The sequence below is a fragment of the Dermacentor variabilis genome, chromosome 1 (genome assembly GCF_050947875.1).
Source record: "Dermacentor variabilis isolate Ectoservices chromosome 1, ASM5094787v1, whole genome shotgun sequence".
NCBI classification, from domain to species: Eukaryota; Metazoa; Arthropoda; class Arachnida; order Ixodida; family Ixodidae; genus Dermacentor; species Dermacentor variabilis.
The window spans coordinates 66,450,047-66,477,358 of NC_134568.1; the positions used below are offsets into that span (position 1 = coordinate 66,450,047).

Sequence of the window (27,312 nt, forward strand, 5' to 3'; positions counted from 1 at the left end):
GGACATGACATGAATGCATAGATAACATGAATGTCATGTCTTGACCTCAATGACATCACATGCTTGTTATGACATAAATTGTATACATGATGCCATCGTGGTCATTTTCTTAACTCGATGTACAGTAAAGCTTTGTTAATTGGGATTTCATGGGACATCATATAATGTCTGAATTAAGCAAAAGTCAAATTATCATGGGTATCAAGGAAACAAAAAATGCTTACTACGTCAACGCACTTTTATTTACTGAATGAATGCACAAATCCTGTTTCAATTTTGCACAAATGTAGTGCAGAAGCTGCAATTCTCATCATTTCATGAGTGATTGGTGATTGGTTCTTGCAGCAGTGAACGCCTTGCGACTCCTTCGCAGTGCAGCCGCAATGCATGCCTTCATTTGAGACACGCTTTGCACTACCTTGCGCACATCCTGATTATTTCTTTAGCTGGTCACAAACCCATTGTCTATCCATCGAGATGTAACTGGTGCTCTTCATCCTCAGCAGCTTTGCAACAAGTCAACGAAACTACCATTTGCTGCAACAACTGCGAACTAAACCGTGGGCGCTATCGACGCGATCATAGTTGGTGACTACGCAACTTTTGAAGGCACGTGGCTGATGCACGCGCCAAGTCAAGATGAAATTGATGTTTGCCTCAACCACTGCAGACGAAACCGTGGTCGCTATCGACGTGATCATAAATGGCAATCTTGCAATTCTGAAGGCATGCGGCCTACACACCGTACCGAGCCAAAACGAAACTACTGGGGCACAATCATAGATTGTTGTTCATTGTTGTTCAGTTTTGCCTAGCACAATTTGCTAAGGCCGCACAGACGTCGCCAGCCATGGGGCGGGGCCACATTTTTGGTGATGTCAAAACGACAACACCCTCCTGTCAATCATTTCGAAACCGAGCACATCATCGGCTAGGAGCAGAACACGACGAGAAGGGTTCCACTCGAGCTCTCACACGCTCACTACGAAACTGGCTTCGCCTGGCACATCTGGAGGATTGGATTGGATCCATTTGGTGGCTGCAGCTACCAAATGGCATGTTCGGGTCGAATCCACAGTCTAGTTCGCGAAAATGCATGGCATTTGCAATGGGAGCTTCGGTTCTGGTGTTGCTCGCAGAGGAAGCAGAGTGGTTGGAGGTGCAAAATGTGTTCAAAGAGATGGCAGAAAGCAAATTGCGGCGTCTCTTTCGTTTCTCGAAACAAAGAGTGCTTTGAACAGCTCCCTCTAACGTGCCGAGACCCGGGGGCCGAGTCAGACATTGAGGTGCGACGACATGTTGTTTTCCCTATTGAAAAGTGCACCACTGTTCCCATTGTTTTTTTTTTTTTCGTAAAGCTCCTCAATGAACTAAAAGTAGTGCCATCTCCTTCTCCTTCTACGCCGACGTTCTCTCTCTCTTCTGTTGACTGTGGCTCCCCCTACATGGTGCTGAACTAGCAGATGCTCTCCGAATCAAACGCTGTTGCTACGTATCGCTCGCGCTTTTGAGGACATATGTTGATCCAGATTTTTTTGTGTTATATTATGATTGGCTGCTGAAACATCAGGAGAGGACGTCTAAGTGTTGTACTTCGGTGGCTCTACTATTTGCGGTGAGACACTGAGCCACGCCACACACGATCTCAGCATTGGTTGATTTATTGCCATCGCCTCCGCACTTCAGTGGCATCAGTTCCTCGGCAGCTAGCTGCCAATGTGCACAGTGGGCCTTTAACCCTTTCAGGGTAGATTTTTTTCACCATATGCGACCGCCCAGTGTCTATTTTTTATTGCAGATTTAAATTCTTCAGAGGGACCTATTTTGAAAAAAAAGTTTACTGGAATTCTTCTAGGGTGACCGTAAAGTGAGAAAAAAATATTTTGCGTTGGTATATTTGTATTGTTTATTCATGAATAACAACAATAAAAAAAGGAAGTAAACTTTAAGAATTAAAAACATGATGACATTGTTATACACATAGTTCAAGGCTTAGAAAATGCACACACAAGAATATTTCTCAAGTCTCAAATGTTCCTCTTCTAACACTAATACTTACATCCATAGCATAATCGAACTGCGTAGGTGAGCACACTGGAAGAAAACTATGTGGTTGTGTGGCCGTCAAAAAAGCAAAACGTGCGGCAAACTTCTGGTAATCTTCGTCTCATCGCCAACCAGAGGCGATTACTCTTGGCGAGTCTCCAAAAAAAGAAGGCAACGCATGCACGGCGGCATCCTTCATATTCGCACCCTTTGAGCAATAAACGAGCGAGTAACAAGTGGTCGCCCTTTGAGCGATTAGTAACGAGATGACCATCAATTTTGCGAGCGCAAGAATCCGAAACCGCCCGCGGTACAAAACCCAAACTAACCGCCGCCCACCCACGCGCACCCATGCGCGAGCGATAGTATATAGACGCGCTACTTGGTATACTGCACTCATGGGCAACACCAATGTGATAGTGGGGGGAAGGGGTGGCGGGGGAGGGAAGTAGCCTGCGAAAAAGGCGATAGGAAGCTAGGGCATCGACTTTAGGAATGGTAGAGGATATATGTTGATAGAATGTGCAAAAATGAATCGACTGCAAAGAATAGACACTTTTAGAACAGCGTTTGTTGCCTTACCTATGTTATTGAGGGATGTTAGCTTCAAGACCTTTAGCTTACTATACGGGAATGCAAACATGAGGAAGGTGTTAACCCTTTGAGGGTCAATGACGTAAATTTACGGCGCCGCGAAAAAGTCCAAGAATGGTCGATGTTGTATATTTATGGCGCCGTCTGTACGTTTCAAAAGCGCACCAATTTCTTAACTTTTTCTTTTCTGTCATGTGCTGCCACTATGTGGAAATACAGGGAATTTTTTTCGCGCACCTCCCTCTCTTGTGTTGAATTCCAATGGCGGAGTCGGAGCAAGTTTGTTCCAATGACAGAGGCAGGGCGGGAGTAAGGTGTTCCAATGAGAGAGTCATATGTTGAATTCCAATGGCGGAGTCAGAGCAAGTTTTTCTGCTCGTTTCGGAGCAAGTTTGTTCCAATGGCAGAGTGAGGGCGGGAGTAAGGTGTTCCAATGAGAGAGTCGGAGGGGATTCAGAGCGGGAGTCACTCTGTGGAGCAGAAAAAGATGCTCCGCCAAAATCGGCGGAGTGGACCGGAACTCTGCGTGACGTATTTCCGTTACCACGTTTGTCTGCTGGGAGGCGCCACCGGTCACGACTCGCGAGGAAGCAAAAGCTGCTGCACGCTTGGCAAGATATCCATTCCGCACTTTTAAAGAAAACAACAGGTGAACGGCGCTGAAGAGACAAGTGACCGGTGCGGCGGTGCTGGGAGCAAACAGCGGAAGGAAATGACAACACGCAAGGTATCCTGGGTAACTCTGTGATAGAACTTCCGTATCCGCCTTGCTCCGGCGGCGCAGGTTGTGTTCCACTCGCGGATCCAGAGGCGTTGCTCTGCGCCAGAGTCGAGTGCTCGCCCGCGGAGTCCGTTGGCTGCTGCGACTCCGCCATTGGAATTCAACAATAGTGGATTCAGCGTGAAGCAGAAAAAGGTGCTCCGCCAAAATCGACGGAGTGAACCGGAACTGTGCGTGACGTATTTCCTTTACCACGTTTGTCTGCTGGGAGGCGCCACCGGTCACAACTCGCGAGGAAGCAAAAGCTGCTACACGCTTGGCGAGATATCCATTCCACACTTTTAAAAATACAACAGGTGAATGGCGCTGAAGAGACAAGTGACCGGTGCGGCGGTGCTGGGAGCAAACAGTGGAAGGAAATGACAACACGCAAGGCATCCTGGGTAACTCGGCGATAGAAGTTCCGCTTCCGCCTTGCTCCGGCGGCGCAGGTTGTGTTCCACTCGCGGATTTGGAGGCGTTGCTCTACGCCAGAGTCGAGTGCTTGCTCGCAGAGTCCGTCTATAGAGGCTAGAAGGTTATCCTAGTGTCGTGAAGGCGCGTGCCGACGTGAAATACTTTGCTATGCTCCGGCAGATGGCGCCAGCGCTCGCTGGCGGGTTGCTCTTGCGGGCTCCGGCGCGCTTTGCAGCGGGCGCTCGCAAGTGACCGGCGCTTTCCGCCGATTTGCAAGTTCAGAAAACAGGCACGCAATAATCTATGAGGGCTAGTCAACCTTACTATATTGGCCAGTACGCTTATCGTGACGAGCGGTGAAATAAAACTTCGTTTTGGGCTAGTTTGCCCATAGCTCGTTATGATGGCAGCGTAAGAGATGAAGACACACAGAAACTAGACGGTGCACTTGTCATGTGTTTCTATGTGCCTTGTCTTCGTCCCTGTTGTGCTGCCATTTTAACCAGAGTGACGGAAGCTACGCAAGCGGCCGTAATAAAATGGGGTTGGTATATTTTTTTTTTTCTACGGGATAAGCGACACTAATCAGCCCACAAGCGTGGAGAGAAAATGGAATGCATTCCGTTTTTCTCGTGCATATAGTTTATTGCAGCTTTACAAGATTGCACACTATGGTCCGCAAAAACGCTGTATGGGGAGCGCTTTCAAAACCTATGTTACAAGTTTTTTCTTTTTTTATTATTGCACAACGAAGGTAGGTATGTACAAAAGCAGGAAGCATTTTCGCGACTGTCATTCTACTGGCATCGCCTTATTTTCAGGAGCTTCTGTTTTTCTCTTTGAGTGCTCCGTTCCATGTTCTTTGCTTTTGCAAAGAAGTGCAGCCTCGTCAGTGCATAGAACTTTATTATGTTTGTTGTCAAACCCCGCCCATGCTCACTGCAACCCACTTCTTTAAGCTTCGCTCCCTGAAGGAAATGCAAAAAGCAGACCATGCTTTCAGCATGAAGCTGATTCCTGCTGAAATACACAGTAAATGTGTCCTCAATTTTACAAACAAGCTCCTCAACAGCTTTGGAAGGGTAGATCAAGCCCCCATGATCAAACTGCCTGGTTAGTATAGAATTTACATCAGAATCTGCTTGTAGGGGCAAAATACAAAGGCAAGAGGCACACTCTGGGCATGGAAATTTTTTTAAAAACTTTCTGACAACATAGCCGGCTATATAATATACTAATCTACTGTCACTGTGCTTTTCGACACAGTTGTCATGATCAAACTGCTTGCCTTGTATTTTCAACACAGATTCTGCACACTCCAAATTGCCATCATCCAATAGCTCATCAATAATTTCTGTTAGGTGGTCAGCCTTTCGTTTTCCAACATCACTCTTTCGTTTTCCAACGTCTCTCTTGATGTACCTTGCCCAGGCCTTCAAGCGAACAGGGTCGGATGGAGCGCGGAACAACAACACCTTTTCTATAGACGATTTGTAACCGCCCTTACAAAGGGGAACAAAACATGTCCTCTCTTTTTTTGAAGGCATTATCACAGAAGTTCAACGTCGCATCGCACCAAGCCGTGGCACTACGGTCTCAACGAAAATAAAGGCTGCAACAAAGTGAACTACGTCGGTACAAGTGCTACCAAAAACTGACGAAGACTTGTGTCTGCATTCCTTCGGCTGGCGTCGGTAACCCGCCACAGGAGCGCAGCGCCCTCTTCGAACTACCCCGCCAAGCATCCAAACTGGTTTCTCCAGCGCTTCGGGAAAGGGCGCCCGCTCCCGACACTAGGAGAACCTTCTAGCCTCTATAGTCCGTCGGCTGCTCCGACTCCGCCATTGGAATTCAACATTGGTTTTCGTTGCACAGTTTGTTTTAGAGCTAGTTGGCTCCCGCGCGTCTATATAGTACCGCTCGCGCATAGGCGCGCACGCGGGCGGCGGTTTGGGTTTGTTCCGCGGGGGGTTTGGGCTTCTTGTGCCTGCAAGACTAATGGCTATCTCTTTGCTAATCGCTCAAAGGGCGACCGCCTCTTTCTCACTCGTTTAGTGCTCACAGGGTGTGCGCATAGGAAGGATGCCGCCGTGCATGCATTTCCGTTGCTTTTTTTTTTTGACACTAGCGAAAACTAATAGCCTCTGGTTGGCGATAAGATGTAGATTAACGGAAGTTTGTCACACGTTGTGCTTTTTTGATTCTATTGGCTTCGTGCCACATGCAGGCACACAGCAAGGTGAAGGTGCACATCATGCCAAAGAGAAGACTCAACTTCGTTTTTAACGCGATAGCGTTAAGGAGCTCGTGTCGCAGAAAAGCCGGTGTCGTCGGCGTCGGCGTCCGCGGCGTTGGCCGTGAGCGATAAATAACGGCAGGCACTTCATAAATAAAAAGCAACTTCCAAGATGGGCTGGGTGGGAATCGAACCAGGGGTCTCCGGAGTGTGAGACGGAGACGCTACCACTCAGCCACGAGTTCGACGCTTGAAAGAGGTACAAACGCGCTTCTAGTGAACGCGGTGTTGCCTTAAAAACGTGCCGTAGAAAGTTATACTGCGGTGTATATCGGTAATTATGAGCATGTAACTTACAGAAGTCGCATTTACACGAGTAGCGAAGTAAGTTTCCGCTACATTTCTTCTGCGCGTACCGCACACGCAGAGCCATCTTGCGGCGAACACAGAAGACCCCCTCCTCTCAATGTACGGCGCTGCCCCGACAGGTGGCGCGCCATGCGCGCATTGGGGCTGTGCGCGGACCGGTGCCAGGCGCATCGCGGCTCAGACTCCCTCTCCCCTGACGACGCTTCGCCGTGCTCCCACGCGGGTTGCAGAATCAAGCGCCGTTCCTTTCTTTAGATCACTATCTATCTATCTCTCTGCCCGTGCCGATCACGCCGTTTGGCTGGCGTAGATCGTTTCCCCCTCCGAGACACCGAGTTCTTTGGTTCGTTCCGTTTGCTCAGGCAGACGTTTCGTTGCCGCGCCGAACGCTGCGTTGCTCGACGCTCTCCGTGTGATAGGTGGCCGCAAAGTCCCATGCGGGGCGCCTCGTAAGTGATCCCTGCGCCGTAGCGCATTGTCTTACACCCCTTGGCGGGTCGATGGGAACGCTGTCGCGTTCCACTCTTGAAGGCGAAGCTTAAGCGTCCTCCAATTTTTTTTTTCATTATTGAGAGCAATTTGTTTGAATTTTCATTAAGAACCTCAGCTTGATGAGCAGGTTGTGCAAGGAATTTATTGCCATAACAAACGCCTTCACGTTCTCACATTTTATTTCGCAAATGTACTAGTCACTGCATGGTCTTATCTTTTTCGGATAAATATGTATTGTATTTTTTTTTGCAAGTGTTTTTCACATTCACACTGTGGGCCTTCACTCCCTAGTTATACACATATGTTTATTTAGGAAGGCACCACTGTAATACACTTTCAGCTATTATTAGTTGGTATTTGTTGCAGTGTCTCAGCAGCTGCTGTATAATGTTTGGCTGCTGAGCAGAAAGTCGCAGGCTTGACTGAAGGCTGCAGCTGCTGCAAAAATGCTAATGTAGTGAAATTTTGGTGCCTATTAAAAGAGATGGCAATTAGTAGTGTATGCTGGATTTTTTTGGATCAAAAAGAAGATATGTAATGTAATCAGGTAGTGTTGGAATGTTAACTTCAAAGGGAAAGAAATTTTCATTGCCACTGACAACACCAGTAGCATGTACAAAAGGATTTGTTGGCAAAGGGGCAGACAATCTCAGCAGTTGCTGACTGATCCCCATGACATAGTACACTACACCTGACAAAGGCATATTTACATGAATGATTGAATCCCTGATTCAATCGGTGGACCAAGCATGATGTGGCATATTTGTGCGCCGCATGATTTGGTGTTAAGTAGCTTCATACTCTGTTAATGGACTGAATCATTTGTGTCAATTCTTGGTAAATTGATTCATACGACATACCAAATTGCTGATTGATGCCATGCATGGAGCTTGAGGTAGCTGATTAGCACCAAACTATAATGTACCGAAGGGTACCATGGTACACATCAGTCATTGCTAACTGGTACTAGTGCCTGTTACTCTAATCATTATAGTGTACCACATGTGGCACAGTTGGCATAGTGAAGTGTAGTCCATTCCATTGCAGGGTTGAAATTTATACCTCTGTCCAAAAGCCTTTTCAATCTCTAGCTTTGTTGCATGGAATTTATTATGGTTAGATTTTGTTTTTACTATGTTATATCAATTTCTTGATAACTTCTGTGCTTAATTTCGTGTGTTTTGTGTGGCATTTCTTTCAATTCCAGCCTCCTGAGCGTAAAACATTCCACTTCAAACCCTTCGTGATCCCAAGGGAGCTGCAGAAGAACCTTCCCTACAAGGACAAGCCAAAGGTGAAGTCAATAACAGAGGGAGGCAATGCCCTTGAGCGTGTGGCTGTTGTTCTGGAGGAAGCAGAAAAGGAGGTAAAGTTGCATCTTTCTTGTGTGATATTCAAGTTTATGCGCTAGCTGCAGCACAGAACTAATGTTAATTTGTTGTTTTGTGTCTGCCATTTCAGAAGCTCAAACTTATGCAAATGATGAAGGTCGTGCACAAGGAGAAGCTGCGGAATATGAAAGATAAGGTAATCCAGAGGGTTCGACAGCACCGTGCTGAATGTCGGAAGAATGAAATGAAGCAGCTCAAGCGGCAAAAGGAGCTCAAAAAGAGGATCTGCAAGGCTCTGACCAGAGGAAAGAAGCCACAAGCTAAGACATGAAGGGCCACAACACTAGTCCATTTTTCATTTGTACATAAGTGTCAATAAAGAAATGTACATATAACATCCTGCAACAGGAAGTTTTCAGCTTGTGTATAGTGGCAAGTGAACAAAATAGGATAATGCACAGACTGGATGATTTTTTAATAAATGGGTGTTTTGCATGGCTCTGGATTTGGAGGTGGGCAATAGTAGGCTGCTTGGCAAATGGGACAAGTATCAACAGGCAACAAAGTCAAGTATCACTGTACAGTTGTGACTAAAAGTCACCAGCACTTTCTGCTTGCCAGAGCCCATCAACCTTGGCATATCTGCCATAATGTATTGCTTGGTCTATTCTGCGGACAGACAGCAATCGACATTTGCAATCATTCGAAAAGGGCTTCATAGTAGTGGTGGTAATAGTCGAGACAGACATGTAGTCTTGCAGTAACTTCCTGGTGTTTGCTCTGCACGAATGTTAATTATGTATAGCACCTGCCAATGCTACTGTTGATATATGAAAATACCGCTGTACAGAAACGGAGGCACGAGACTTGCTGCCAATCCCACACTGTTTTGGTGACAGCAAACTATCGGAGTGTGCACATTTTCACAATGGCAACCTCTTCATTTTAAGGCATTGAGCCATGCACATCATTCATAGCAGGCTGAGTGTTGCTGAAAAAAAGTCAACTTTGCAGTTTGCACATAGCATGATAAAAGCACAATCAATTGAGCCGCACTGGTGTACAGGCCAGCATAGTGGACAGGCAGTAAAGGAGAGTAGCCTCTAAAGCTTATTGTCTGGCACGGTTGTGAAGAGTTAAGAAAATCTCTAGGGCCAAGCAATCAGAAGTTACCCTACCATTATGAGAAAATCTCTTGGGCCAAACTATCGGAAGTTTCCCCACCACCAGCTTCGTTGTGTGAGGTTATCTAACCGTACGATCGTAAAGCCTTTCGTGCCACTGCCCGTTTCCCCACACGAGCCAAGAGAACGAGGATGTCTGCTCATATTTCATATGCTGAACAGTTGGAATTTGATTCAGCCCCTCAATGTTTGACATTGATCAAAGAGCGTGCATATGCTAAACACTACAGGTTGTTTAGCGTTCTTCGCATGCACATTTCGATCCCGCTAAGCTCGCTATTACGCTAAACTAAATCTTCCTGTGCAAGTTGTGAGTGAAAATGGGTCCTAGTCACTGCACACGGCACTCTATCACGCCACGCTTGCGTGAGGGGAGCAGGAGGAGCGTCGAACTGCTTAAAGGGTCCCTCACCAGGCCCCATAGCAAATTTTGGTTATACGCTGAAAGGTGCTACGTGTCCTCTAGGGAGTGTACTGCCACAAAAATTTTTCAAATCGGCTTCGCATACTCTGCTCAGTAGACTGAAACACAACAATACACAGAACCACATGAAGCGATCACACAAGCTCGTATGGGTACCAGGACACACGGGGGTGGCAGGGAACGAAGAGGCGGACAGGATAGCTCGAGAGTACACTTATTACCGAGCGTCCAACGTCGAACCCACGCCTATACCCCCAGAGTACTCGGCCATTTTAGACAATTTCAGAGGCAGCAGAAAGCGGTACCCCCCACCGCACAAGTCCCTTAGCAGGGAAGAAGCGGTTGCATGGAGACAACTACAAACGGGGTCGTACCCTAACCTCAATGTGCTAAGTAAAATGCACCCCACATTATACAAGGGCAAATGTCCATGGTGCAATGAGAAACCCATATTATACAACATAACATGGGCATGTCAACAAATTGACGTTCCAATCATATCACACCCAACTGCAGAGCAATGGGAGGAACTGCTGTCCACCGACCGCTGCGAAGACCAACTAGGTCTAGTGTGGCGTGCACGACGGACAGCAGAGGCCAGCGGAGCCCTGGACTGAGGAGGGCAGCCGACCAGTGCGATAGAGGACGGACGAAGCAGCGGGTGAAGACCTCTGGGGAAGACTCCTCGCAACAATCCACCCCAGCCGCAGAAAAAACAATTACTAGAGCTCAGTAAAGTTTTTCACTCGCTCAAATCGGCTCATTAATAGCCAAGATAGAAATATTTCCGTGTCGCAAACCCATGATTTCGAGAGGCAAGCTCCACTGCATAGCGAGACGCCACTCGGCCCGTCTAACCTCCGCGAAATTCCTTCCCTGCGTTCTCCCATAGCAGACCTCCACGATCGCGTGACGCATACCGCACAGGCGCCGCCTTCATTTTAGAACTCTGTCTGGTTGAGTTCTACGCCACCATGTGGCTACACCGCTCAGGTTTACGCCCCCGCCCATCCGGCAGTCCGCCCAAATTACCCCCGTTTGCCGGAATAGCGGATACGCTAAAGGTATTCGCGCTTTCCAGAAACGCTAGCGCCGCCGCGCGGATCTTTTCGGAAGCCGGGAGGGGGTGATGGATTTCTCGCTCACGCGGTTTCTGCAGCTGCGTTGGCGTACTTGTGCTCTTCGTTATGGAAGAAAACAGTCGACGAGCGAAGAGCAACCGCATGTGCAGTGTGCCGCAATGCACAAATCGTGCAATTTCCGGAAAAGTGAGCCTGCACCACTTTCCAAAAGATAAAAAACGGAGGAAGTTGTGGGCGATCAAGCTCCGCATTGGGAAGCAAGTGAGCGAAGAAATGGTCGTATGTAGCGATCATTTTAACAAAGACGACTTCTTTTGGGGCCACCTTGGTGAGTAATTGACTGTTGCGATGCTCTCAATGATTTCATTTTATTCTTGTGGTGAGCTGATTGTGAAATTTTGCCTTAAAGACGGGTTGAAGCCCTTACGAAAGCGGCTGAAAAGAAACGCCGTGCCTTCGCAAAAGATCCCTATGCGCTCCCACGAAGCAAGTGTGAGGCCTAGGGTTCCCCGAAGAAAGCCCCCCACAGATTCTCAAGGTAAGTTTAAGTACGCAAGTGTCACCGTTTATTAAATGTTCTGCCTGCACTCGCGCTGTTTCGGTAAATATTCCTCGACGGTGCCTGACGCTGCGTAGTGAGCATTTCACACTAGCGAACGTATTCTGCATCTGTTCTTAGTCGTTCTGTGTGAAAATCAAACAGGCGGTCAATGTGCAAGGCGTTCGCTACTTTTTTTGGCTGTAGTGAAAGTTGTGTACCGATCGGAGGTACTGCGCAAGCGTTTGTGATCTTGTATTTGTTTTGCTTGGTCTTAAAGCATCTCTTCTATTGACCTAACAATGTTGCAGGAAACGAGGGCCAACAGGACGACGTATCTGAAGTCGTCATTAATGAAGATTGCGCATGCGAGCTTCCTGATAATTTGGAAGAAAGTGAATACAATGGTGAGAATTTTTTTTCCGACCTTCGCACCCAAGTTTTGATGATGCATAGGCGTTACCGCATGTTTAAGTTTGCCGTTTCACCAAACAAGGCGAGTCCGGTTGTGCAACTGCAAAGGGCAATATATCGAGAGTGGTATCGCCGAAAGATTTTGGGCACCTAGATAAATACACGTTCTACTATTAAGAGACTAAGGCTTTTCTAATGTCACCTTAGGCAAGTAACCTACTGGAGTGACTCTGATGCAATAGTGTTCTGTGTGTGTGAATGTGTTTTTTTCTATGATCTTTCTCACTTTTTGTGCTTTTCTTTGTAATATTTCGGCACCCCCCTTACCCTTTCACCTGTGCACCAGGTTAGCAAAGTGGATGTTTACCTTCCAGGTAACCTCCCTGCCAACCTCCCCGCCTTTCGCATCTGATACTTTCTCTCTCTGCTCTTGAATTTTAGAGCAAAGGCAAGCCAGTGCAATGCATCTTGTTTTATTTTGCCGTAGGACTGAATACACCGTGTTGTAGGACACTTCACATGGTTTTATGAAGGATTTAGTTCACCATCATTGTATTGCAGACCCACCTGTGCAGGATTGGCTTCCCCCCCTTTCAAGCTCTTGCTCACGAACAACAGCAGGTAACTTTTTGCTTAAAACTGTACCAATTTCGCTCTAAATTTTTTCTTGCGTTACAGAACGAGACGCTGCAAGGGCACTTGTTGAACTTCAAGAGCTGGGCCACACACCTGAGCTAAACAAATCCGTTCAAGTGAACTCACTGGACTTCACACAAAAATTTAGGATTTCGGACGTGCTTCTTTCTGATGCTCACCTAAACACTTTGACTGGCGTACCTTCTCATGCACTTCTAAACAAGATTGTTTCACTCGTAGAGAAGTATGAGGCGGCAAATAGGATGGAAGCTTCTGTGAGGGACAGAGTTATTTTGGTGTTCATAGTTCTGAAACAGGCTATGTCATTTTCCTGTCTCAGTGTACTTTTTCAATGCAGCATTTCGTCCATACACAGATATTTTGTGCACACACTGCCTCTTGCTGCTGCAGTGCTGAAAGCTGCCATTGAGTGGCCTTCAAAGGAGGAAATTTTAAACAATATGCCTTCGCACTTTAAACAGTATCCGAGAGTGCGAGGTGTTGTAGATTGCACAGAAATCCCAGTTGAAAGATCTCGCTGTGTGAAATGTCAGCTACTGACATATTCACAATACAAGTCGACTTACACTGTAAAATTTCTCATATGTGTAAGTCCAGCTGGCACAATAACATTCATCAGTGAAGCATTTGGTGGACGAGCCTCAGACAAAGCCATTACAGCTGAGTGTGCAATACTGGAGAAGTTCGAGTCATTCACAGATGACATTATGGTCGATAGGGGTTTTTTCATTGATGACTTGTGCACTGCCCGTGCAATTGGCGTAATTCGGCCACCTTTTGCTAAAAAGGACTGCCAGTTTGACCGCAATGATGCCCTTAGGACAGCTGATATTGCTAGGGCACGGGTTCATGTAGAACGAGCAATACAACGAGTTAAAATATTTAAGCTCTTCAACTCAACTCTGTCCTGGGAAATGCTGCCTTATATCAATGAGCTGTTCACAGTTGCGTGTGGGCTAACTAACTTGTGCGCACTAATACTGGCTGATGATAAATTTCAGTAAGCACGCTTGCAAAGCTGACACAATTCATCCTCATCATTGCAATCCTATTTTATGTCCACTGCAGGACGAAGGTCTATCCCTGCGACTTTTCAATTATCCCTGTCCTGTGCCAGCCGATTTCAACTAGTGCCTGCGAATTTCTTAATTTCATCACCCCAGCTATACTTCTCCCGTACTCGACTGAGCTTCCTTTCTCTTCGCACCCATTCTGCAACCCTAATGGTCTACCGGTTTTCTAACCTACGCATTACATGATGTGCCCAGCTCAAATTTTTCTAATAATGTCAATAAGTATATTCGGTATCTTTGTTTGCTCTCTGATCCACACCACTATCTTCCTGTCTCTTAACTATATGCCTAACATTCTTCGTTCCATCGCTCTTTGCGCGTTCCTCAACTTGTTCGCAAGCTTCTTTGTCAGTCTTCACGTTTCTGCCCATATGTTAGCACCGGTAGAATGCGCTGATTGTATACCTTTCTTTTTAATGATAATGGTAAGCTTCCAGCCAGGATCTGGCATGTGCTCCAACCCATTTGTATTCTTTTGCTGCTTTTACTATAACTTCGAGATTGCTGGTGCCATTACCCTGCTTATCTTTTAGTGCATACATCTTGGTTTGACCTACGCCAAGCTTCCTTCACCGATTTCATGCTGCGTCCATCTTTTACGGCTTTTTTCAGTCTTTATCGCGTTATAATTTCGAATCAATTATTTTCGCCTTGTTGATCAGTTTTGACAGTTTCGCAAATTCTATCTTATCTCTTGAGTTGGACACTTTCATTCTTTGTCGCTTCTTTATTAGGTCCTTTGTTACTTGGGAGAGCTTGCCTACTGGTTGCCTTGGTGCCTTGCCTCCCACTTCAATTGCTGCCTCTGAAGCCATCCTCGTAACGGTTTCATTCATTAGCTCTATGTCATCTTCATCTCTGTTCTAAGGCTGCATATTTGTTTGCAACTACCAGCCTGAATTGGTCTGCTTTTACCCTTACTGCATCTAGATTGGCTTGTTTCTTCTTGACCAATTTTAATCTTTCCCTGTTCAAATTGAGGTGAATCCTAGCCCTCACTAACCTATCAGTGTTGATCAGACACATATTGCTATGGTTAACGGAACACAAACTGGCGAATGTTAATGTTACTTTAACAGAACAATCTCTTTTGGTGTATTTTCCACTTAATTTGTGCGACATCATCAGCTGTTCAATTATACATACTGTCTATAGTATGCGCTGTTGGGTCAAATAGGCGTGATGGTTATTTTTTTTTTATTTTTTCATCACTTTGTCGTGTACATTGCAATGTGTGACTAAGTACAGCTGTGAACTTGTGGGCATTGCAACCACAAAGACGTGAAGAATGTGAACCGAGAGCAGGTGGCAAATATACGAGCATGCGAGAGCCTCGCATGTGGCATACATTTATTTGCAGACAACCTATACAAATGGAAGTGATGTGTACACATTCAGTTAAGAGACATATGAAAGTTGAGAGGAGGGCGAATATCAACATTTTCTAACAAATAGTAAATATTGAATATCACATAGCAAAACGCAGACACACATTTACAGGAGGAATGTTTATTGTGGTATGTTTATAGGTGTGATACGTGTACTGACAAGTAAAAAAAAAAAGCAGCCAAGTATATCAGGTACAAAGGACCAGTTATAAACACAGAAGCACTAATTTTCAAGTAAAAAACTACTTGTATTCGCTCAAGTACTTTAGAGTGACTGCAAACAAGCTCTTCAGGAATTATGAGCTGCTGTGTGACTAGCTTTTCGAAGAATGCAAAATAAATAGTTGCTTAAAAAAAGGATCAACAGCTTTCTTCTCTTTTTTGCAACATGTGCACTGTAGACACTTGTAAAGGTGTCATTTGCAGAGAAAACATCACAGGTTGTAGAGTAAAAAATGAAACTCCATGACTAGACATCCAAAAGCACTAAATGACAGAATACAAGCAAAATTTGCAGCTGGCCATTTATGCATATGCTGCAAAACCTAGAACCAAACTTGAACTCCTCATTTTGCTTCTTCGATGCTTCAAAAACTCTTGCCATTTCAGTTCTCACAATTTGCTATACTTTCCTTAGCAGACATTGAACAGTAAATATAATTAACAATTGCTTAATTGCTGCTACATATATTGCAATTCACGGCGGCCGCATTTCGATGGAAGCGAAATGCGAAAGCACCCGTGTACTTAGATTTTCGTGCACGTTAAAGAACCCCAGGTGGTTGAAATTTCCGGAGTCCTCCACTACGGCGTGCCTCGTAATCAGAAAGTGGTTTTGACACGTAAAACCCCATAATTTAATTTTTTAATATATTGCAATTCGTAAATATTACAAAGTACTGAATAGCTTTTCTTCTAAGTATCCCCCCTCCCACTGAATGGAAGTGATCAACAACGAAAAAAACCTATGAACACCAACATACTTTCAAGCCTTGCTAATCTGCACAAGCTTAGGTAGTACCCTTTTGAAGTAGACATACTGCAGCCTGTCTACAAGTGCCTGAATATGCTCGGTGTCTCTCGGCACATGAATGACAAGGCTCTCAACTTTCGAATATACTATAAAATGACACAGATTCATGTTAAGGAGGAGCATGCCCAGTTGAACCTGGGAATAATACTTGTGAGCACGTCTCAATGCATAATTTTCTCCATCACACACAATAAATGCCAGCTTCTTAGCATTTACAAGGTCTTGTATGCTAGAGTGCTTGCCTAGAACAGGACACTTCACTTCCAGCAAGATGTTCGTTCCCCTCTGCTCACTTATTCCATCCGGGCTGTAGCCAAGCCAAGGAACATCTGGAATGACGACGAGTCCCAGCTTGCTCACGCTTTCGTTATGAGTCTTCTCGTACTCTTCAAGTGCAAGAGGCTCGTTGTCTTTTCCATACATTGTGGCTTCATTTCCCTTGAAAGGCTCCCTGCAGTACAGCCTGTCCAGCTTTGCTTCCCAACTGCGTGTACCTCTTTCTTCAAACGTGTAGAGTTCTCTGCAGATGCTTCCAGTAATTCTTTTTTTTCTTTCGCTGTGCCACAGAGTGGATGACTGATCAGTTGTCTCGCGGCATATTTCCCTAGCTTTGGCATAGGAGAGGCACACATTTTGAAGATAGAAACTCTTTTCATTTTCATTGAGATGTTCAAGAGTAAACCTTTTCAGTACTGTTTTTTCACCATCTAGCACCGATTCAAAAAATGAAAATTTTGTGTGCTCTCTCAAGTAGCAACCTTGTGTGAAAATTGTGTCGATGGCGCGGACTATGTTCAAATTGCTAGTGAAAGGGATTGACTTTCTTGCACGAGTTTTGTGTTTTGCCAGTGCAGAATTTGGTACTGCATCGATAAGTTCTTTCCTAATCAGGGCTTGAACATCTTCAGGGACACTTATTGGTTGAAGCTGCTCGACGTGGCAAAACAAACTAATTGGCCTTGGTTTGTAGATGCTGGCGGCACTGGCACGTCCCCACTGTTGTTGCACATCCGTGCATGACAATGCATCCAGGGAAGTGGCACTTGTCCTGTACATCAAAATAAACATACCTTGCTGAAATACTCTGTGTATTGGCTTTTTTCTGCATCTTTCATATGATTCAAGAAAATGTTTCCTAACAGTGTCGCGATGGGGCTAGTTGGAATTCTATGATGCAACTTGGTAGTGCGGAAAAAAAAATGAGACAGACGGGAACCATTTCAGTTTTGAGTTAGCGCTTGTGTACATTGGTTCCATTTTGTTTCATCCTTTGTTTCCGTGTTAGTAAGTTACATCAACAATATTTTACAGCAGATTCAGAATCAAAATCCTACAGTAAACAAATAAAAAAGCCCAGAACGTTTAAAACATTTCTGGGCATTCTGTGGTTATTAATACAGCCTGTGCCCACCTGAAGTGACTGAAGCAACACATACTCAATTGATTGCTGTGTGCATGTTCTTGAAACTCTGTTCCTAGTGCAACAACAAGCCCCAGATGGCATTGAAAAGGCATCATTGCCACTGACTTCTATGTTCGCCTTTTACAATGTGGCTCTTAGTTCGACATAAGGTAAACATATTCACTGTCACTTGATGCACATTACAGGCAAGCCAACTAATGAAAATAAATAAACACATGATGTATAAAGTTTTACCTGTTCAAATATATCAAAGTGGCAAACAAATGTTTGCATTGACCAGAGAGACCGGCCTTGCACGTGCATTCTCCCTGAAAACAATCAAACCAATGTTAAGCACGCAAACGACCTTAAAACCGCGCTAATTATTTACAGGGCAAATGCGTAGGCTCCCACATGCACATTGAATTCTGGAAGCCGAAAACAACACATTGGTGCTTTTATGACACTAGAACGACGAAATTGCGCGTTTAAGCCCGAGAAGTAAGTAAAAAAATAATTGCATTTAACGCGTTGCACTTTGGCGAAATCGCCGTACAGCACGCGAAAACGCTAATCATGCTGGAAACGGGGCGCACTGGCACACCTCATTGTCTCGCTCATAGCTTCTAAATCGGCACTACTGAAATGTTTCCGTGTTACCTGGCATTTTTAACAAGCATTCCACAAATAAGCCATTGCAGGGAGCCATGAATGCACATAACGTCATCAATGCACACAACGTTTATATTATGCAGCGGCATGAGGGGTACTGCGCTTTGTTTACATCCGAGCGCCACCAATTAACTGCTTGGTGTCAATTCTCGTACATCACGTATATCTTTAAAAAAAACGTAAGGTGAAATACTGACCTTTACGGCGCCGGTTTCATTGCAGACTTGAACTTTTATAGTATGCGGGGGGCCTCTCACGGCGCTTGTCTGCAGGCATAGTGACTCGACCTCGACAGCCGCGCTTGTCGTCGCTCGTATACCGCAGCATATTATATGGCCAGCGTTAAACGCAGCCTCTCCTTCTACAACACATCTCTGCGTTTCCTTTGCAAGATCAAGGATCGCGCTTAGAGATACTAGAGGCCCGTGAGCCGCCTGCACCTGTAGACGCGCACGCTTTCGTGTCGGCTCCATCACCTCTATCCCCGCCATATTGAAACGTTCTCCGCGCCCCCTATAGTCGCTGGAAAGTGCGAATAGCGTTTGCAACCAAACGTAAACGCACTACGTACGTACAGAAGTAGCAATACACAGCTTTAGTTTAGCGTTTGCAACCGAACGTAAAAGCATTACGTACGTAAAGAAATAGCGCCGTCCTCACTGCGCATGCTCGGAACGTTATTGAGTTTCTGCGGTTTACGCGCGCTATGATTTTGGCAAGTTTAACGTCCGTAATGTTTAAGAAATAGCGTTGTCGAACATGGCGGCACCCATGGCCTCGCTTCAGCGTGAACTATCGTGATGGCTGCGCTCTGACTCGCGTTTATCGCCAGTAAATATTGAAATAAACGTTCACTTTCTCTAAATTCACCTGAAATGTTTGTATGAGCGTATAGCGCGTCCAATTTCTGAGATAGTTCGGCGATTCCGGCGCCCGTAGGACTCCGCATAGCAGCAACAGGATAGTTACGAATGGATTGTCTTGGCTTGGATATGTTAGGCACGAGGCACCAGACGGCGTCCTTCTTCCTTACGTTTGCGTTCCCGTACGGTAAACTAAAAGACTTGAAAGGACGCGCACCGTAACGTCCCGCAAAGGTGATTACATTTAATAGGTAAGGCGATAAACGCTGTTCTAAAACTGTCTATTATGGCCGAGGCGTCGAAAAGATCGCTGATCGGGTTGAGAGAAAGGCCACTGTAATGAGGTCGTGAAACAGCTTGATATTCTCCCAGCTAAAAGATGGCGGAATGTTTTCGCCTTTCTCATTATTTCGATGTTTGTTTCGAAATCTCAAGGTGCTGCCGCTGGAAAGGTCTCACTGATATCTTTTCAACGATCTACGTTTCACAGCCATTCCCCCCAAAATTCATAATTTCAATGAAACCCTGCAATGACCGCGGAACTCATATCAATATGAATGTCACCCGTTACCTCGGCTGTTTTTTTTTTTTTCCTTAATTGTACAGCACTTTTCGTGCAACATTGGCAACGGGAGAGAAGAGTCCCAAGAACTTGAAAAATTAAGCGATGTACTAAGGGACAGAACCGAGGCAACAGCCAAACAGGAAGGAAAAGCAAAAATTTACATTTTAACCGTCTTTTGCGAAAATGTTAACGCACGAAAACCCTTTTATTTAAAAACGAAGTAGAGAAAATACCGCCGGAAGTGAAGAATAGTTACCTGTATTTTGAATTATGCTTCTACAGTGATCATTCGAGGCGCGCCTGACGTAGCCACATCTCTGCTGTGCTTACGTGGATGTTTTTCTCACCTTCCGCGCGGGCGCAGTACGTCTAGAACCGCAGCGTCCTGCGCTCTACGCTGTTGTACGGGACTGGCGGCCACGCTTCATTACGCAACTTCTCAAATAACAATACGAGTCGGTTTTGGCACCTAACTTGGCGGAGCAGTAAAAGAAAGATACAAAAGTACTGTGATCATTCCGCAAATATAACTTTCTCAATAATTCTTCCAGAGCTAAGAAAAACACTACCAGAGATCTTTATTTTACGCTTTCGTTTGTTTACTTGTTCTTGGCTGTGTCCTTCCTGCGTTTCGTGCGCGAGCCAATTTGACGTGGTTCCTGGTTTGCCAAGTAAAGCAGAGGTGTCTATCACAGGCGTACTTGTGATATACAACTTATTTCATTTCTCTTTTTCGGGTTTACGCGTCTTTATAGTGAATGGTGAAAATTATTAACTTTTGTACTAGCAAAAGTACACCCCCACCCCTCATTTGCATAGAAAAATTACCTTGCGGGTCATCATCATCATCAGCCTGGTTACGCCCACTGCAGGGCAAAGGCCTCTCCCATACTTCTCCAACTACCCGGTCATGTACTAAATGTGGCCATGTTGTCCCTGCAAACTTCTTAATCTCATCCACCCACCTAACTTTCTGCCGCCCCCTGCTACGCTTCCCTTCTCTTGCCCGGCCCATGCCCATTTCTTTTTCTTGATTTCAACAAAGATGTCATTTACCCGCGTTTGTTCCCTTACCCAATCGGCTCTTTTCTTATCCCTTAAAGTTACACCCATCATTCTTCTTTCCATAGCTCGTTGCGTCGTCCTCAATTTCAGCAGAACCCTTTTCGTAAGCCTCCAGGTTTCTGCCCCATACGTGAGTACTGGTAATACGCAGCTGTTATACACTTTTCTCTTGAGGGATAGTGGCAACCTGCTGTTCATGATTTGAGAATGCCTGCCCAACGCCCACCAGCCCATTCTTATTCTTCTGGTTATTTCAGTCTCATGATCCGGATCCGTGGTCACTACCTGCCCTAAGTAGATGTATTCCATTACCACTTCCAGTGCCTCGCTACCTATCGTAAACTGCTGTTCTCTTCCGAGACTGTTAAACATTACTTTAGTTTTCTGCAGATTAATTTTCAGACCCACCCTTCTGCTTTGCCTCTCCAGGTCAGTGAGCATGCATTGCAATTGGTCTCCTGAGTTACTAAGCAAGGCAATATCATCAGCGAATCGCAAGTTGCTAAGGTATTCTCCATCAACTTTTATCCCCAATTCTTCCCACTCCAGGCCTCTGAATACCTCCTGTAAACATGCTGTGAATAGCATTGGAGAGATCGTATTTCCCTACCTGACGCCTTTCTTTATTGGGATCTTGTTGCTTTCTTTATGGAGGGCTACGGTGGCTGAGGAGCCTATATAGATATCTTTCAGTATTTTTACATACGGCTCGTCTACACCCTGATTCCGCAATGCCTCCATGACTGCTGAGGTTTCGACTGAATCAAACGCTTTCTCGTAATCAATGAAAGCTATATATAAGGGTTGGTTATATTCTGCACATTTCTCTATTACCTGATTGATAGTGTGAACATGGTCTATTGTTGAGTAGCCTTTACGGAATCCTGCCTGGTCCTTTGGTTGACAGAAGTCTAAGGTGTTCCTGATTCTATTTGCGATTCCTTAGTGAATACTTTGTAGGCAACGGACAGTAAGCTCATCGGTCTATAATTTTTCAAGTCTTTGGCGTCCCCTTTTTTATGGATTAGAATTATGTTAGCGTTCTTCCAAGATTCCGGTACGTTAGAGGTCATGAGGCATTGTGTATATAGGGCGGCCAGTCTTTCTAGGACAATGTTCCCACCATCCTTCATCAAATCTGCTGTTACCTGATCCTCCCCAGCTGCCTTCCCCCTTGGCATAGCACCCGAGGCGTTCTTTACTACTTCCGGCATTACTTGTGGGATTTCAAGTTCCTCTAGACTATTCTCTCTCACATTGTCGTCGTTGGTGTTACTGGTACTATATAAATCGCTATAGAACTCCTCAGCCGCTTGAACTATCTCATCCATATTAGTAAGGATATTGCCGGCTTTGTCTCTTAACGCATACATCTGATGTTGTTGTAGCCTGTGATGCGTGTGGCTCCTACCCACGATGGGGGATTGGCCAAGAAATGGGTGGATTATTCGAAATTATTATGGAGCACAAATTTCCTAATAGCTATTGAAATAGCATTGAATAGCGCAGAATTACATGTTAAATAACATCAGGAAGGTCAATTGAATGATTAATAATTAATTTAAAAGTAAAAAACAAAAAAGAAAGGAATTTAGCAGGGCATTCCTTTCTTTAGCAGATTCCGTAAGGAATATTCGTACAGCGAAGCATGCATCCCTGTGGCTGAATCCCAAAGTGGACGCTCCGAACAAAAGAATTGTAGGTTCTGTCAAGTCCTGGCCAATTCTTCGAAAAGGTATTTCCAGCCATCTTTTTCTCACCGCAGTAAAGCGGCGGCAAGATAGAAGAAAGTGGTGTATCGTCTCTTCCTCATTACAAAAAAGAACAGAGGGGGGAGGGAACCAAACCCGACCTGTGTAAATAGAAATTCAGCGAGGGTATGCGGCAGCGTAATTTGGTGAGGCAGACCTCAAGCATCTTTGTGTCACAGGATTCGCTATGCCAGGGAAATGCCAGGTGCTTATACTCTGGAGAAGCAGTCAAATGTGGGTTTGATAAGGCTAATCTTATTGATCGCATCCGAAATCTTGCCGCCGTGATCTTTGCTGTCACTGGTAGAATAGGAAGAACAGGGCCGGATAGTGATGCATTTGCCAGTGAATCAGCAGTTTCATTAAAAAAACAAACCTTTATGCCCTGGCACCCAAATCAAGTGAACACATTGCACATGGGCTGGAACTAGTAAGTGGAAGAGTTTTAGCATGCGTGACTCATTAGTAGAGGTAACGCAAGAGCATACTGAAAGGGAGTCAGTCAGAATGGCAGCCGTTGTAATCATTGGGTCTAATTTACGTAAAGCTAGGATTACTGCTAACAACTCGGCCAGAAAAAATAGGCACAAAATCAGGCAGCCTTACAGAAAAAGACCAGTCGAGTGCAGGACAAAATATTCTAATCCCAGCTTTTTCCTCGCACTGTGAGGCATCTGTTGTAATGATAACGTTTGTTTCTAGGCTGCTTAGGTGGTCTTGCAACATGGCGTTTAAGATGCCGTAAGGGAGTAATTTCGCGTGGTTTGGTAAAATGTCATCGAACCTGTTCTCTGGGTAATTTGAATGCGTATTATCATGAAGCACCTCGCGAATTTGCACATTTAGTGGATCAAGTAATGTTTGCACAAATATAATCTGTGGTCTATGAAGCCTGGGCCAATGAATAAGAAAAAATAAATCTGGATCAGAGAGGAAAATAATTTGAAGGCGGTTTAATGGCGATTCTATAGCCTTAGGAAAGTCTGAACTGTCAGAAGGTGAAATCGGCATATTATGGGTGGGATTCTTGCCTCCAGGTATAATACGGCATTCGAAACGTATTTTGGGAGGCCTAAGCACAGACGTAGCGCCTCTCGTTCTAACAAAACTAGCGGCCGAAGCTTGTATGCTGGAACACCTGAGAATAAAACGCATCCAAATTCTAACACCGGACGAACATACATCTTATATACCATCAAGAGGGATTTTCTTCGCATACCTGTTCTTCGGTTGCTCAACTTGCGCAAGATGCCCATTGAACGAGCTCCTTTTGTCGCAATATATTCAATATGCGGCCACCAGTTAAGATTTCCGTTGTAAATAACTCCAAGGTATTTTAGTGACTCTACTTGTGGGATATCTTCGAGATGATAGTTAAGCGATATGTATACTGGGTCTTTAACGGGAAAAACAAGGATAGCACACTTGTTAGCATTCAGGTTTAACTGTAAGCTATCCAGCCAGCCTTCCAGTTCCCTTAGATACGACTGCAGTATTTCGTAAAGAGAGTATATGTCGCTAGCCATACCAAAAAAGGCAATGTCATCAGCATAAACGTATGTACTGACACCTGGGTGAACGGGGATTCTGCTCAGTAAAATATTAAATAATACTGGTGAAAGTACCGATCCCTGAGGCACACCTCTTGTTTGCTTATATTTACTGGAAGAATAGCCGCTTCGAAAACAATAGAACTCCCTGTCTTTTAAAAATTCATGCACCCATGCTACAATATAGCCTGGAAAGCAATGGCTCTGTAACCGATTCGTTAAAATTGTATGTTCAATGCTGTCATAGGCTTTGCATATATCTAACGTAACTAGAGCCGCGTATTGTTTTTTCTGTCTGGCGATGTTAATGCGACTTTCAAGGTCTACATGCGCGTGCCATATTGAATAGCCAGATCGAAATCCAATTTGACATGGACTCAAAAATCGATTATCGTCAATAAACTCTATTATATGTCCGAGAAGCACTCTTTCAATAAGTTTCACTGTGTTTGATGTCAACGCAATTGGTCTGATGTTGTCGATAGTATACCCTGCCCCTTGTTTTTTAAGTAACGGAATAATTTTGGCGATCTTCCATTCTTGTGGAATCCATGCGTTACTAACAGAGTAGTTTAGCAACTTCAGAAGCTCACGTGGAGCTTCTTGAAAGAAAATCTTTAACATTGCATTTGTTATGCCGTCCGGGCCAGGCGCTGTAGTTGGCAACTGTAAGATAACCTTTGCTACTTCCGAATAGGATATTTCCTTGTAGCCCGAGAATGCAGGAGAAGAAACAGAAGTTTGAAGGCGCGTTGCGAATCGACTCTCCAGTCCTTTAGCCAGTAGTTCTAAGGACTCCTGCATTTCCTGTGAGGTATAGACGATTGAGTCTACATTATTGCTCATTGGGAGTTTGTTTCTAAAACGAAGGTAATTAAATAAAGCACGTTTGTTTTTGGATTTAGAGAGATAATCAAAATGGTTCTTATCGTACTCATCTTTTGCATGTTTAATAGTACGTTTGAAGGTTGCCGAAATAAATTGATAATCTTTCCAATTTTGTGGGCTCTGATTATGTAGAAGTTTTTTCCAAGCAGCTTTCCTTCTTCTATAAACTCGTGTGCACTCACTGTTCCACCAGGGACTAGATGAGGAAGGCTTAGCTGTCTGAATTACAAATTCAGACTTTTGTCGGGACGTCTGTAATGCTGATCAAATATTCAAGCCAATTTCTTCATCATTACTATTAGTTAGTGACGCAATGGTGGACCGCAAGCAGTCTTTAATTTTTTTGCAATTCACAAATATTCTGCCTTGTCGTTAAACTGATGTTAATGGGCATGCAATTTCAAAGTATACCGGGAGATGATCACTGTTTGTACAGAAACCAATCGTTGTCCAGGATATCACAGTGACATTTGTGCTAGAAAACGTCAAATCTAACACTGAGCGAGATTGTCCGCGGACAAATGTAGGTCCTCTGACATTAAGGCATGAAAGGTTCTTATCTATGGTCCAGTTCCACAGACGTGTCCCACCTGAATCTGTTTTGTAACCCCAAGACACGTGATGCGAGTTGAAGTCACCAGTTAGAATGACGTCATTTTTGCAGCTGGCAAGCGCACTATCCAATTGGTATGTACTGTGCACGCCAGTAGGGAAATAAGCATCCATAATTGAAAATGAACGGTAGCCTGGGATCCTAAGGTGCACTGCCAAAATTTCAAATTCCGGAGACATTAACTTGAAGGCTATTTTCGCCTTACGACAGAATTTAGACGACAACAAAATCATTAAGCCACCTCCTTGTGAAAGGCGATCTAATCGAAAAGATCGAAAATCTTTAAAATGAAAATTTTTCTCAGGAGTAAGCCAGGTTTCTTGTAAGATTATGACGTCAGGATTAAGATGAGTTGTTAAGCAATATAAGTCTGTTGAAGCAGAAAACAGGGAACGACAGTTCCACTGTAGCACTTTTAAAGAAGCTATGGTGATGATCTAATTGATATAGTTACTTCAGCGACTACCGTCGCAATGAACTTTCTTGGATGCCAGAATGAGAAATTCGATTACCCTTTTTGTTTTTGGTATATGGACAAGAAGCAGTTAATGGAGACCCAGTTCGCTCTTGCGGCCTGGTATCATGACCTGTTTCCATGTCGACCTGCGAGTCTGACTGACGCGAAGAACAAGGATCGGATCCAAGAAATGTTGGGTCCGATGTGGTACTCGGCACTAGGACTGAACTGGCTACCTGTTCTGCAGCACAAGCAATCGATTTGGTGATTGGTGTTGCAGCTGTTTGCAATAGCTGTGTCATCTGCGCAGTAAACACTTAGGAAAGGCAGTCGGTAACACTTGTGACAATATATTGCATAGCCTTTGTCATTGCTTTTTCTACGGCCGATTCAATGAGTTTCGACAAGTTGTCTTCCTGTAAAGTAGATTGCCTCGCAGTGACGCCAGCGTATCCAAAAGCTCTTTCCTTGACGACTGCAATAGCTTCTCGCCGCGAACATCGACGCCTGTCAATTACCTCGAGTACCTTATTTCGTTAGCTCTAGCGGAGCAGTTTGCATAGTCAGCCGCATGGTTTCCTCCACATAGGCAGCAAGTTTCGGCTTCAGCTGTGCACTCATTGGGAGAATGACTGGCACCACAGGCGCGACAGCGTCCATTTGATTTGCAGCCTCCTGCACTATGGCCAAAACGCCAACAGTTCCGACACTGAAGTGGACTGGAAGCGAGAGGTTCCACTCTAAAAATAAGCGGCCACACTTTCAGTTCAGAAGGGCAGGACATGCCAGCAAACGTGGCAATAACTGATTCTGTGGCAACTTTTTCTCCGTTTACCAGTCGGTTACACCGCTATACAGCTATGTCGCCAGCATCAGACAGTTTCTCCAGAGTCTCAGTTGGGCTCAATCGAGAGTCTACGCCCCGGACAATGCCTTTAGTGCATGCTAGATGAGGAGGAGTAAACGCACTCACCGAGACAGATGCGAAAGTCTTGCACCTTAGGAGGTCTGCGACACAGGTCGAATCTGATGACCTACAGACTATCCCACCTCTTCCAAATTGTCGGACATCGCTTATCATCTGGAAATGACGCGTCATGGCCTGGAGCTCGGCCTGAACAGCTTGTGGGTTGTTCAGCCGGATGAATCCACCATTCGAGGGCACCATCGCGACAGGGATGCTGCTAACACCGCTGCGGAAGAAAGATTGCAAAGGCAAATCATCAGGGGAAAGGGAGGCTGACCAAGGGCTGGGCCCTTGCCCAGGAGAGTTTTTAGACATCAGCGTTGTTGCAATCACGGATAAGTCCTACAAAAATACGATAAGTAAGATAACTAGGTCAAATCCACCCAAAACTCAGCCAAACCACCAAGTAAGTTCCAGCTTGGGCACACCGGGGCGGAGATCGAACACCGAGACAGGGACGGAACAGACAGATGGAGGGAAC

General features: G+C 45.0%; 2 protein-coding genes and 1 long non-coding RNA gene across 7 annotated transcripts in view; 2 read left to right on the plus strand and 1 right to left on the minus strand.

Annotated features, from left to right (window-relative positions):
* LOC142578861 (ribosome biogenesis protein BMS1 homolog) overlaps positions 1-8,642 on the plus strand; it is a 195,465-nt gene extending 186,823 nt beyond the window's left edge. For both annotated transcript variants that reach the window (XM_075688505.1, XM_075688515.1), the window contains 2 exons: positions 8,122-8,280; positions 8,376-8,642. In XM_075688505.1, the coding sequence (XP_075544620.1) occupies positions 8,122-8,280; positions 8,376-8,576 (360 nt within the window). In that variant the 3' untranslated portion in view covers positions 8,577-8,642. The remainder of the gene's footprint in view (positions 1-8,121; positions 8,281-8,375) is intronic.
* A 2,280-nt stretch (positions 8,643-10,922) lies between these two features.
* Positions 10,923-15,208, plus strand: LOC142578885 (uncharacterized). Of its 3 annotated transcripts, XM_075688560.1 has the most exons (5): positions 10,923-11,263; positions 11,345-11,473; positions 11,785-11,880; positions 12,449-12,508; positions 12,566-15,208. In XM_075688560.1, the coding sequence occupies exons 1-5, from the start codon at positions 11,041-11,043 to the stop codon at positions 13,546-13,548; spliced, it is 1,491 nt and encodes a 496-aa protein (XP_075544675.1). In that variant the 5' UTR covers positions 10,923-11,040; the 3' UTR covers positions 13,549-15,208. The 3 variants fall into 3 exon arrangements, with proteins under 3 accessions (XP_075544675.1, XP_075544682.1, XP_075544690.1); XM_075688567.1 differs by having other exon boundaries at positions 12,449-15,208; XM_075688575.1 differs by lacking the exons at positions 10,923-11,263; positions 11,345-11,473 and having other exon boundaries at positions 11,609-11,880.
* Positions 14,931-18,643, minus strand: LOC142578905 (uncharacterized). 2 transcript variants are annotated; one of them, XR_012827332.1, is made up of 3 exons: positions 18,310-18,619; positions 17,696-17,769; positions 14,931-17,086 (listed from the first exon to the last, which is right to left on the minus strand). It is a non-coding gene; the product is annotated as an uncharacterized LOC142578905 (long non-coding RNA). The 2 variants fall into 2 exon arrangements; XR_012827331.1 differs by having other exon boundaries at positions 14,931-17,769; positions 18,310-18,643.
* Between the last annotated feature and the right edge of the window lie 8,669 nt (positions 18,644-27,312).

Bases quoted from the DNA above. Each gene is read 5' to 3' on its own strand.
- LOC142578885 (XM_075688560.1), top strand. From the start codon at position 11,041: ATGGAAGAAAACAGTCGACGAGCGAAGAGCAACCGCATGTGCAGTGTG. The intron at 11,474-11,784 runs GTAAGTTTAAGT...ACAATGTTGCAG, and splicing joins GCCCCCCACAGATTCTCAAG to GAAACGAGGGCCAACAGGAC. The intron at 11,881-12,448 runs GTGAGAATTTTT...ATTGTATTGCAG, and splicing joins GGAAGAAAGTGAATACAATG to ACCCACCTGTGCAGGATTGG.